At 37.1% G+C, this 13,878-nt stretch overlaps 1 protein-coding gene across 2 annotated transcripts in view; it reads right to left on the bottom strand.

Moving 5' to 3' along the window:
* ERICH3 (glutamate rich 3) overlaps positions 1 to 13,878 on the bottom strand; it is a 105,304-nt gene that overhangs the window by 43,958 nt on the left and 47,468 nt on the right. For both annotated transcript variants that reach the window (XM_045584465.1, XM_045584464.1), the window contains exon 8: positions 4,909 to 5,089. In XM_045584465.1, the coding sequence (XP_045440421.1) occupies positions 4,909 to 5,089 (181 nt within the window). The remainder of the gene's footprint in view (positions 1 to 4,908; positions 5,090 to 13,878) is intronic.

The raw sequence follows: 13,878 nt of genomic DNA, 5'->3' as shown, positions 1-13,878 counted from the left end.
TTTGGAATGTCAACTTATATCTCTTTATTCTTTTTTTTTAATTCTTTATTGTTTACAGTATTACATATAGTATTATATATGTCCCTTTTTTCACCCTTTGACCTCTCCCTGACCACCCCACACATGCCCTCACCCCCCCCCCCACCTAGTGTCTGTGTCCATTAGTTATGCTCATATGCATGCATACAAGTCTTTTGGTTGATTGCTTACCCCCTCTCCCTCCCTGCCTATACTCTTGAATCCACTATAGCAGGATGGACATTGCCCTCTAAAAATTCATGACCTCTTAGACCTCAGAATGTGAGCCAATTTGGAAACTAGGGTCTTTGCAGATATAATTAGTGAAGGATCAAGATGAGATCATCCTGAATTTTGTCCTCATTCGAATGACCTATGTCCTTAAAAGAAGAGTGGCCACACACAATAACATACAGAGAAGCATGACAGGTGAAGATAGGGCAAGGAGTGGAGTAATAGAGCTACAAGCCAAAGCATACCAAGTATTACAGGAATCAACAAAAGTTAGAAGAGACAAGGAAGGACTTTCCCCTAGGGCCTAGAGCTTTTAGAGGGAACAGATACCTACTAACAACTTAGTGTTAGACTCTGGCCTCTAAAACCATGAGAGAATACATTTCTATTGTTTTAAGCCACCAATTTAGGGACATTTTTTTTTTTTTACACCAGTTCAGGAAACTAATAAACCTGCAAACATCCACTTGCACAAGGTGGAGACTTTACTGGCTCAAAGTTTTGAACATGGCCTTTGATAACTCATTGGATGATCACTAAACTATGAAGACACCAAGACTACCCTAAGAAACTAGCCTAAAAACTGAAAAATATAATTTAAAAAACTATGAGTATAGACATCACCAGTGTATACCAAGGAGAGAGAAAATGAATTTCACAGAATTGGTCCAGATAAGTTACTAAACATTCAGCAACAACAATAATCTTCAAGAGAGAAATGTCAAGATCCAGAAACCACAGTTGCTCTAATACGTAATTTAAAATGTTCTGTTTTCATCAGGAAATCCAAAGATACATAAAGAAAAAGGAAAGTATGACCCATACTCAGGGGGGGAAAGCTATCAATCCCACTCCTAGGATCTATTCAAGAGAAATGAAAACAGATGTCTATATAAAAACTTGCATATTCTTAACAGCATGATTTATAATAGTCCTAAAAGAGGAAACAATGCAAATATCCATCACCTGGGGATAGATAACTACATACTCAGTGACATAAGATCAGAGAAGCTATTGATAGATGCTACAAATGGATGACTCTCAAAAGCATTATGCTAAGTGAAAGAAGCAAGACACAAAATACTACCTATTATATAATTTCATTTATAAGAAATGTCCAGAAAAGGCAAATCTTCAAAGGTTGCCTGAGACTGGCTATGAAATTGGAAATTAACTGCCAGTGGGCACAAGGAAGCTTTTAGAACTAATGGAGATATTCTAAAGCTGGTTTGTGATAGATAATTGTTGCACAATGCTACAAAATTCCAAAGTACTAGTAAATTGTACACTTAGAATGAGTGAATGTTACAGAATGTAAATTACAACTCAATAAAGCTCTTTTTTAAACAAAAAAACCCCCTCAATATATGACAATGGAAAAGGAGGGGTAAAATAAGTCTCAGTACAATGAAATGCTTTGGTTTTAAGTATAGAATAAGAGCTGTCGCCATCAAGAGAGATGGATAACAGAGTCAACTGAGAAAGCTTCACAGCTCTATTCTGAATCTTAAAAGATGGGGAAGATTTAAATTTCAAATCCTATTTTGAATTTCAAATCTATTGTTCTATTGCAGACAAAGAAAATATCACACAAAAAGATGAGAGAATGGATTAGGGGGCAGGGGGAGTACTTGGGAATGCACAAATAGTTACAACAGAACCCAGTTTGGAAATGAGAGATAATGGGGCCAAAAGGAAGAGATTATAAGAGGGTCAGGAAACAGTTCTTTGTATCCACAGGAACCCAGGAGGCCAAGGTTTGCCTTGTTTGTTACGGTGCACGTGGCAAATCAAAAGGCCTGTGAAGAGCTGCATTATCCACAAGTTGTAGAAATGTTCGGCGGCTTCATCGGTGGACAACATAAACAATCAATGTGCAGCTCGGTGTCTAAAATCAAACCGCACGACATCATGCAGTACTATGGGAATAAAAGATGCACTTGCCACACTATTAAATAATTAATTTTATTGTTATTTCTCATCCAAAAGCAAGACAAGTTAATGAATGCCACATTTTTTAAATGAGTTTTCTGCTCCAAGCATAACATTAAATGTCTTCTTTTCCTAACAGAAATCTTCTCAAAACCTATTCACATTTCATTGACTCTTACTCAGCTTTGATTTTTAAAAAGGGCAGATTCTTTTCAGTTCAGCTAAGATTGCTGAACCAAAGTCAACTCTGAGTCACCACACTTTCCAATTTTGAATAATTACTTTCCTGGCAATCAAGAACAAGCTGAGACAAAATTATTGTGTGGATGGGATTCAATTACTTGTGTCCCCATTGCATCCTATAATTCAAGACTGTCCAATGACATAACAAAAAGACAGTCCCAGGACCAGTATGTATGCAAAGTAACACGTAGCAAGGGAACATTCTCTCGTAACCTTTGACCTGGCATGTTAATCATAGAGTGTATATCGTCTCCCAGAAATCCATTCAGCTGAGTCTTACTGTGGTTTTGTTGCTTTTGTATTTGTATGTACCATGCTTTCCAGCAGTAAAACAGACATTATATATGTATTTTGTTTTTACAATAGTGATCTAAGACCCAGGAAGAGTTTCATTATGTTAATTCCAATTTTAGACCACAGCTAATTCCAGCAATTCTTCTAAATTAATAGTTGAAAGTTACACTTTTAAAAAATGAATGCATGTATCTATGCCAACTATCATTATACCCATCGTATGCGAATGTAGGAAGCTCTTTGCTACTGAGAATAGCTAACTGGAGCTAGATAGTACTAATCAAAGGCCCTGCACCTGGTCAGAAGTTGCATCTGCTCTTGACCCTGCCCACAGCTGATGTGTGACCTTGAGAAACCTCTCCCTCTGGCCTCTGCTCATTGTCCTCATCTACAGAATGGAAGGAACACTCACGAACACTCACATGCTACAAAAATAAGGCAAAAGTAAATTCTATCTCAGTCAAGTATATAAAATGGGGGAAATATTTCCAGCATTATTAAGCATTATTTTTATAAATTATACACATTTTTATAAAGTAAAATACAAAATAAAATTACCATTCAAGTGTTTGTCCTTTCTTATGTTGGAAAGTTTTAATATTTAATCCCTAAGTATGTATAGTTTCTCTTTAAGTACTTATTTTTTTAATTAATATTACTGTTTTCTTGATGAGGGAAAATAGAAAAGCCAAAAGCAACAACTCCATGCTTGCCTCCAACTCCTCCCTGAACCCCTAAGTCTGTATCAAAATTACTCACATATAAATATTTCTCTTAATTAGTGAAAACTTAATTACCTTCTAAAAAGAGTTTCTCAAGCAAGGAAATCACCAATAGCATAACCCTGTAACAACTCTTCCTTTGAACTGCTGTCCCACAGATTAAGTAGACAAAAACCCCTTCAAGTAAAATATGTGAAACTCTATATGCAATATAAAAATTATTTTATCCCACCAAAATATGTCATTCTGGAATATCGATTATTTTAAAAGTATTTTTAAATATGTTTTTATTGACTTTAGAGAGAGTGGAACAGAGAGGGAGAGAGTGAGAGAAACATGGGTTGGATCCCTGGGGATGTACCCTGACTGGGAATCAAACTGGCCATCTTTCCATACATGGGACGGCACTCAATCAAACCACACTGGCCAGAGTGGGATATTGATTATTTTAAGTTGATTCTTTTTAATAAAGGAAGCATTCAGGAAGAACCTTGGACCTTTTCCCTCACTGCCTGAAACAATTCAGGTAGAGGGCCAGTTCCAGAGAAGGAGCTGTTGCCATAGGTCACTCTAATATAATACGAACTAGGTGTGGTCGGGAGACTCAGCAGAGCCTCAGTTCAAAGTTGATTCTGTTTCCTCTCGTCTTTGCATGGCCTAGCAAACATTTCTCACTTTGTTTACTGAACTTTTGCTTTTCCAACTCCTTGTGAATTGCCTTCCTACCCTTTGAAGTCCTAGACTCATAGTCCTTCTTCTTCGTTCAGAGAGACACATAAGCCTCAATTGCCCACTTTGACTCTGGGCCCCACATTCTTATAGAAACCCCTCCACCCTCTATGTATGTAATTGAATTTGGTTATTTTCTCCTATTAACCTAGCTCACATCAATTTAATTCTTATTCCAGCTAGAACTTAAAAGTGTAGAAGAAAATGTTTTCCTCCCCAACACTAAGAAACATGGATTTATTATCAAATGAAAGTGAAAATGTATTAAATGCATTTGGCTGAATTCTGTACCATGTGACTTAGGTGTGATGCCCCCTAAAGTTTATTGGGTTTGTGATTTTATCTCAACATACTTATAAAGAACAAATTGCCAATCTTATATTTTTCTCTTGGAGTAATGTATGATGTAGTTCACTGTGGCAAGCCAAATAATTATCTTGTAATTTGGGGACAGTTTATTTGTGCAACATTTTAATGATCATATATCTCTATCCCCCACATTAATCTGTTACTGGGTTATATCACCTCAAGTTCTTTCTTTCACAATCTGTCAGAATAATTGCTGCTCCAGTTTTAATCACAGAGCAGTAAATCCAGATTCACTTTGAGGCAGCTGTTTATAAGTCCCTGGCTATACATAATTGCATAGAGAAATTGAAGTCATTCTGATATCAACAATAGTTTACCTATGACATTAACTTCAAGTACTTAAAAAGAATTCACATTGTATGTGTACCTTTTTCAAGTAGTTTGCCTCTGTAGACACAAAGGTTTTCTCCACCACAGTGCTGTTGACAAACTTTTATTTCATCTCGGAAGTCTGGGTAATCAAAACTTAGGTGCGTAGTCTTCCCTAAGTAGATCATTGTAATGACTGCATTACTATGCAGTGGTGTTTTATTAATCCTTCTTGAATCCTAAAATAAATAAAAAAGGGGGTATTAACTACTTAATCTCTAACAGAGTGCGATGACATTGTAATATAAAGAATAGAAAAGTCTATTTTTAGGTACCCAGCAACAAAACCTTTATAAAATGTCAATCTTCACAGGGCTCAAAAAGTGAAGCCCATTACATCTCTCTAACAGTTATAACATATACATTTTGGCTTTGTATTTTTAATTAAATGTTAAGACTTATGCAAAATTTGTCACCTTTATGTTAGGTGAACACGTGTGTGTGTTTTACATATAACCATAATTTCAAGGATGATAATGGGAAACTGCTCTTTGCTCTTTGAGCTGGTTCTCAAAAAAATAAACAAAAAACAACAACAAATCAAATTAATTAAATTTTGGTGACATAATTTTGTTCTATTTTGAACTGACTTAACAATTGTGATTGTGATTTATAATTGAGTGCTTAACACTCCAGCAATGACACCTGAGTTTATTCTGATGCCCACATTTTAATCCTTCTGTGGTCACTCGGAGGATTACGATAATGTATGTTATGTGCCTGGGATTATCCAGTTTCACAGGAGGCATTTAATTAAATGACAATCAACATTATTAATATTATTTTAAATATCAAATATACTCAACAACAAAAGACCACCTCATAAACATCATATCTGATATTCTCTGTCCTTGACCAGTTTAAATAATTTATAAGATAAAACAACTTAAATGCTAGAAGTTAAAAGAAATGTCCTATTCCTTAACTTCCCTAAATATTCTAAAGTATTTTTTTACAATAGTGAATGAGCATAGTGTTTGCCTAATCTGCAAGAGGAAGATGAGGAAAGACAATTAGAAAGAGGAAGAAGAGGAGGAGGCAGAGAATGGCTCACTGAAAGACTTTAAAAGGACCTAGAATATTTTGGGCTGCTGGCATCCCACAGAGACCAAACATTACTTTAAACCTACTTCATTTTTCTAAAAATCAATTCTTAGCTAAATGGAAAAAGTGACGAGACCAACTTTTAATGAATCCATGGCAATTAATTGAGTTTGATTTCATTGAATTACGGATGCCTTGGAAGCATGCTTTTAGCAAAGCTGCAACAAAAATTTCTGAAGTAACTACTAAAATAGTAGCATCCTCAAACCCACCCCCTTCTACCTTAGAGGACTTTTCTATTTCAATTCTATTTCTCTGAAGCAAAAACCAGAGGAAGTAAATCTGATAAATGGAATTCTATAAATAACAGTGTGAGAAGTATAGAGCGGGGCTTAAAATTTAAGCAACTTGTCTTGCCTGTGGACACACAGAACTTCCCAACAGAAATGTTTCAGGAACATCAAGTGCCATGAAGGTAAACGGAAATAGGTCCCCGAGCCACAGTCAAAAGCAAAGGGACGATAGCAGGGCTAGCTCCTCATTGCGAAATGATGGCACGTGTCCTCTTGCCTGGGCGTGTGGAGTGTGACATCCATGTGTGCAGCCCAACGCAAAACCACCAGCCTAAGGCAAATCCGGCTCCAAGCTCCCACTGGAACATTTCATGGCATGACGGATGAAATAAGAGCATCCCCCTTTTGTTAAGCAATACTTTCTAGAGGGACATGGCTTCGGAGGCTGCCCTGTGAGCCTCCGGTAGATGAGCACTATATATTGATAAATACAAGGTAAGAGTGGGATTGGAGTGAGGCAAAGCCTGCCTCTGTATGCAAAATGAGAACTAGAAGAACATTTAAAATAAAACAACTTAACACCTCTTCTCCCTTTTCATTTACTCTTATTCATATTCTTGTCTCTGCTAAAATGTATTCCTGATAGCAACATCTTTTTTTTTTTTTCCCCCTGGGTCTAGTTGAAATCCCCAATTATTGTCACCAAATAACCTTTCTGGGTTCTAATGAGAGGCCCAAATGACAGCTCATGATTAAATATGTGTACAAGGAAACAATTGTTTCTTTCAGTTGACTAAATTGCCTCTATACTTACTGTCTTCCAAGGTTAGAATGACCTCAGACTGATGAAATTTTGACAAGCTTTCATGGCCCTCTCTGCTATCCTCAAGCAAGAGGCAAAACCCTCCATCCCTAGCTAATTTTGCTCAGTGGTTAGAGTGTTGGACTTCAGACTGAAGGGTGGCAGGTTTGATTTCGGTCAAGGGCATGTGTCTCAGTTACAGGTTTGATTCCCAGCCCTGATCAGGGCTCATTGGGAGGCAAACAATCCATGTGCCTCTCTCACATTGATGTTTATCTCTGTATTTTTCTCCCTCTCCCTTCCACCCCTTTCTCTCCCTTTAAAATACATGAGGGAGGGGGAAGGGAAGAAATATCAGGTGAGGATTAACAACAACAACAAAAATGTCCATAAAAATTCAGCTCCACGTTAAGAAGAGCAGCAAGGTCTCATGGTCCTGGTCAGCTAAGCGTTATCTTTCTGATTTTCTGTTCAGTTGCTTATGATTTTCCTTCTCATTTCTTTTCTGAAATCTCAGGCAATTACAATCTGTGCTGGCAAACAGCAAGACCCTTGAATGGTTAAGGAGTTAGCCTTTATGTATTTGTAATATTTAGCACTTAATTGATAAACAAATCCCCACTGGGATCTCCTGGATCTCTGCCCAGGCCTGTGTGGGGTGGATATAAAAGATTTCTATATATGATGTCGAAGAGCCTGTACTTGGCAGTGTTGGGCAGCAATTCCTTTCCAGCAACTTAGCCAAGCCCTGATGAACTCTGGACATCCTAAAATCTTACCTGGACCACTGCAATAAACTTCTAGTTAGTAGGGTGACCATAAAATGTATTTATTTATTTATTTATTTATTTATTTACTTACTTACTTACTTAAAATATATTTTTATCTGTTTTATCTTCTTATTATCTTTTAATTGTCACCCAAGGATATTTTTCCATTGACTTTTAGAGAGAATGCAAGAGAGAAGGAAAGACAGAGAAACATCGATGCGAGAGAAACACATCGATCGGTTGCTTCTTGCACGCACCCTCACCAGGGATCAAGCAGGGGAGGAGCTCTTGACTGGAATCAAACCTGGGACCCTTCAGTCCACAGGCCGACATTCTATCCACTGAGCCAAACCGGCTAGGGCACTGTAGAATTTATAATCCAATCTAGGACACATGCTAGAAAAAAAATGAGCATTAATTTGAATTGTTCCAGGAAGACTCTATCTGGCTTTCAAACTCCAGGCCAATATGCCCCAACCCTAATCACCCGGGATCAGGCACCAGACAACTCAGGACAGCCCTTAGACCTCAGAGTCTGCCAAAAGTATTCATACTACCCAATCCTAAGGCTGCTTACCCTGCCATCTGGTTCCATTTCTCAGAAACATAACCAAGGCTCTTGCCTATATATTCCTCACACTCCCTCAACCTCCCAACTGACCCTGGTGCTGTCCTCTGTTGTCCTGTGTGACATGGTGTGATGGTTACCTTTGTCACTTTGGCTGGGCCATGATGCCCAGATATGTAGTCAAATGTTCTGGACAGAACCCTAACTAATCTGTGGCATGCCCCCTCCTCTTTGGGACTCAAGTGACAACTTGTCTCTTCAAAAGCAATCATTTCCTGATCTATGGATCTCAATATACCGGAATCACAATAAAACCTACATTTTAAAACAGCCAAGCAAAAAAAATATATACTTGCTCTCATTAAGGAAGAGAAGTAATGAGGGGTTTAAGCAGGAGAGAAGCATGCTGAGAGGCACTTCACAGAGTTGACATTAACATCATTATGTAGAATCTGCTAATACTGAGATGGACTTCCCTTATTTTTTCCCCTTTCTGCTTTTTTCACACGCTGCTCCCTCATTCTATTAAATATATGCTAGCTTCCTACTCATCTTTCAAAGCCCATTCCAAATGCCTTCTTTCTGAAGCACTCTCCAATCTCCTCATTCAGAATGACTATTTCCTTCCTCTGTGTTCTCATTGTGCTTTATTTATACTGCTGTGCTTGTTCTCATCACAATTTATCATGGTTAATTGCAGATATTTCTGTCTCTCTTGCTAAACTGCAATGTTTCCAAGAACAAGGATTTGATCTTATTTATGTTGGTAGCCTCGGCACCTAGTATAGGGCTTGTCATTATCAATAAAAGCTAAATTGAGCTATTTGTTGATTTAGAGCCAGGATATAAGTATGTTGATGATTGCAATAGCCTGGTTAAGAGTTAGGTAGCCAGCATCTGAACTGAAGACATAGTAGTGAGGATGAAAAAGGATTACCAGATATATGAGCCATTGCTAAGGTGTAGAGCTATGCTGTCTGAGATGCAGCCACTTGCCATATTTGGTTGCTGGGCTCTTGAAAGGTAGCTCATTCAAATGAGAAGTGCTGTAAGTATAAAAAACTTATTGAATTTAAAGCCACGGCATTTTAAAAATGTACAAATCAGTTCTTGCCAGGAGAAGTTCTTTGCCCTCTTTTTCACAAATCATATAAAATTTAAGAAAGACTTTTTTAAATTGATAAAGATGATGATTAAACAGGTCTTATCTGAAAGCCTGTATTTTCACACTTATAAACACTATTTATGTGACCATCCATCTCTTCAGTAGTCTGCTGTATAGTGTAGGTGAACCAGCAATCCTGAGTGAGAACACAAGAATCTTCAAAAGAGTGAAAGAAGCCTCAAAGGAAATCCTAACTAGTCTCATAGATTCTGTAAAAGCAAGTTCTAAAACAAAGCAACAGGACATAGAAGCAATGTGCTATGCTTTGAGATCTACAACACCTCATCGATTGGCTCCATGCATCAGCCCCTAGGGACACAGATCACAGAATCCAGGGACCATGTTCTACACATTCATAGAGGAACCAATGATGGGCCACCAGCAAGCTGTGTTTCTTTGCCTTCTACCTCCTTTATTTATTTATTTTTTTCCTTTTAAAGGATACTTTCCCTTTAAAGAGCATTTAAAGGATGCTTGGGTCCCAGCCAGAGTGGTTCAGTGATTGACTGTTGACCTATGAATCAGGAGGTCATAGTTTGATTCCCAGTCAGGGCACATGCTTAGGTTGCAGGCTTGATCCCCACTATAGGGCATGGAAGAGGCAGCCAATCAATGATCCTTTCTGATCATTGATGTTTCTATCTCTGTCTTCCTTTTCCTTCCTCTCTAAAATCAATACAAATACATAAAATAAAAGAGTGAATTTAATGTGTAAATTAATCATGACAGTCACCTCCCCTTTAAAAATCAGTTCTATCGATACACCAAAATAAAATAAATCCAAGTTCTAAAAGTAAAAGTACATGAGAGTCACCCCATTATGCCAACTTTATTCTATACTCCAGGAACCAAGAGCTAATGAAAAATCCAAGAGACACCTAGAAAGCTTTCAAAGCCATTTGGGAAGAGGAATACATATTTAATAATAATAATAATAATAATAAATTGTCAAGACCTAAGCCATGATGATGGCTAGATTAAGAGGTGAGGCAGAAGAGACACAAAGGAGAAAGAGATAAAAGCAGATGGCAAAGCAGCATTAAAACAGAATGGCATGAAAGGCAAGAGAGGGTAGTTTCAAGGGAGAATCAATGAAAGCATCTAATGCTACTATCTAAAAAATATATAATAAAAAGGAAATAAAAACTAAGATGACAGAAGTAAGTCTAAATACACTACCAAATAAAATAAATGTAATTGGACTAAATTTACTTATTGAAGGGACAGAGTTTCTCAGCCTGAAATAAACGTAGAGCACCCATATGTTGCAAAGGTACATGTAAAGCCTAAAGCTTAAATGTACAGAAAGTAAAAGAAATATATATTAAATACTTATCTGAAGAAAATAAGGAAAAGAATTATTAGCCAAAATAGGTTTTAAGGACAAAAGTAGTAAGTAATAAAGATCTTTTTTTAATGACAAAAAAAAAAAAAAAATCACATCACCAGTAAATTAGAGTAACCCTAATTCCCTAATTCTGAGAGCACATAAGATGTTTTGAACATTTACAAAACAGAACTTTACATTTACCAAACAAAACGAGGAGAAAGCAATAAATCTAAATTACAGAGAATGGCCAAAACATGTTTGGCTCAGTGGTAGAGCGTCGGTCTGCGGACTGAAAGGTCCCAGGTTCGACTCTGGTCAAGGGCATGTACCTGGGTTGCGGGCACATCCCCAGTAGGGGGTGTGCAGGAGGCAGCTGGTCGATGTTTCTCTCTCATCGACGTTTCTATCTCTCCCTTCCTCTCTGTGAAAAATCAATAAAATATATTTTAAAAAATAAATAAATAAATAAATTACAGAGAATGATCATTAGAATTCAGAAACTGGGGGACCACACAGATTTCTTTTTAAATGCTAATAATATAAAATAATAATATAAATGACAATTTACATTTCTTATTATTGGGCATTTATAGAATGCTGATCCCAACATTTAGAGAAGCACATTCTTTACAAAATTTGAACATATATTAGCCTATAAAGCAAATCTCCACAAATAGCAAAGAATCAAAATCATACAGAACAAGAATAAGAAGCTTTTTAAAGTAACATTCAGGGAACACAAAAGAGGTACTTAGAATTAAAATAAGGCAGCAGAAGAAAAAACTCAGCAGTATGTGTGGAAGATTAAATTGAAGAAATCTCCCAGCAAGTAGAACAAAAAGACAAAAGACAGAAAATTAGAGAGAAAAGCTAAGAATATTAGAGCATCAGTTTAGTAGTTCCAACACTCCCAAGCTAGGGATTTTGAAAAGAGAGAACAGAAGGTGTTATATTTTTTAAGTTTTCTTGTTGTTTGTTGTTTTATTTTTTAAGACCAGGGCAAACTGAAGCCTTGTGACTCAAGAGAAAGACATGCTAAGGTCTCTCAAAGCAAGGCTGGTGCAAATGCCATACTGATGCATTTCCAACTTCAGGGCAGAATGTTCAAGAGAAGTTGCCTCAGTTGCCACTGTCACCTCTGTGTCAGTTTACAGCTCATTCACTTGACCACATCCTATGTACGTCTACTAGCTGGCTCCAGGAGGACTTCTCTAGATGGCCTGTCTCTGGTGAGCCCCATTTTCTTAAGACACACTCATGACCTGGCTTTGAATTCCGCAGAAGTTCTTAAAACTATTATAAAAATTTACACCAATCCCAGACTGTGACTCAAAAACTCTATTTAGCCTGTTTTCTCCAGGAATATTATCATTTTGTTACAATGCTAGGTTTGAGCTTATTTCTGAAGATTACTGAATATAAGTGATAGAACTCCAAAGAAAAGCAGGGACTCGGTTAACACAGATGTCAGTATGGGAGTTGCTCTGGGAAGCAATAAGGGATGTGATAGCTCAGGACCAAGGGGTTGAGTACATGACAGTAACATTATACTTTGTTCAGAAGTCATTGTGTGAACATGAGTGTTTGCTTGATTATTGTTGTTTTACTTGTACATATAAATTTTATAATTCTTATGGTTGAGACATTTAAACTTTCTTTAAAGGATGAACAGTAGAGTTTATCTCAGAAATATGTTTTAACATTAAAAAATCAAATGCTGCCACCAAGTGAGGATGATAAGGAAGTCACTATATTTGCTAAGTGGGAACCACATCCTAAAGACAGTATGTTTGTTGGCCTGGGGGCCCAGCAGGCAATGGATTCACAATAAGTCGGTAGATGTGGTAGATTTTATTATTGCTCCAATATCTAACCATAATCTGTGTGAGAGGATGATACTTCTGACTATTAATGTCATTTGGTACTAGAGCTCAAGTGCAAGTGACACGTGTCAGTTATGAGTGGAATCTTCAAAGAATTCCATGGTTCTGCTGTCCATGAGGCCACATACCCCATACAGGGACAACTCCTTGAGTCTAGGTCCCAGAATTACAGTTGACCAACAACAGATAATAAGAATAAGAAATAAACCTTTGTTGTTAGAAGCTGAGTTGCCTGGGGTTGTTTGTTAGACTCAACTATACTACTCTTCGAGAACTTTCAGAAGGAAAGGAGAAAACAGAAGTCTAAGGCTACAGAATGTGAGGAAAGGATTTGGTAACTTCATATAAGGCCCAGGGATGTTGATTGACAGAGATGAATATTAAAGAGAGAACAAAAATACCAATTAGGAAGGAGAATGACTGACAACGTTAGGTGCCATGGACAATGGAAAAGGATAAGGTCAAGGAGACAGGGTGGAGCCTGTGCCTCAGAGACTGGACCAAGAGAAGAGAATTGGGAAAAAATAGAAAGGAGGAAATTTGAGCAAGCATGAGGAACATAGTCCCGAGTTTTGGAGAAAGTCATTGGTGAGTATAGATGACAAGAGTAAGATGTAGACAAAAAATAAATAAAGCATTTAAGAATGAGTTTGGTTATAGTGGCATTTTTCACAAAACTAAAACAAATACTTTTAAAATTTGTGTGGAAATACAAAAGATCCAAAACAACAAAAGCAATTTTAAGAACAAAACTAAAGGTGTCATGGTCCCTAGCTTCAAACTATATTACAAAGCTACAGAAATCAACACAGTATGATATTAACATAAAAAAAGAAACACAGATCAATGGAACAGAATAGAGAGCCCAGAAATAAATTAGCACAAATATAAAGAATTAATTTATAACAAAGGAGTAAAAATATAATGGGCAAAGGACAATCTCTTCAATAAATGGTGCTAGAAAATCTGGATGGCCACATGCAAAAGATACCCTGTTTCCCCAAGAATAAGACAGTGTCTTATATTAATTTCTTCTCCCAAAGTTGCGCTAGGTCTTATTTTCAGGGGATGTCTTATCTTTCCATGCGCTAGGTCTTATTTTCGGAGGATGTT

Source organism: Pipistrellus kuhlii, unplaced genomic scaffold, assembly GCF_014108245.1.
Source record: "Pipistrellus kuhlii isolate mPipKuh1 unplaced genomic scaffold, mPipKuh1.p scaffold_m20_p_2, whole genome shotgun sequence".
Taxonomy (NCBI): Eukaryota; Metazoa; Chordata; class Mammalia; order Chiroptera; family Vespertilionidae; genus Pipistrellus; species Pipistrellus kuhlii.
This window is presented reverse-complemented; position numbering and strand designations above follow the sequence as displayed.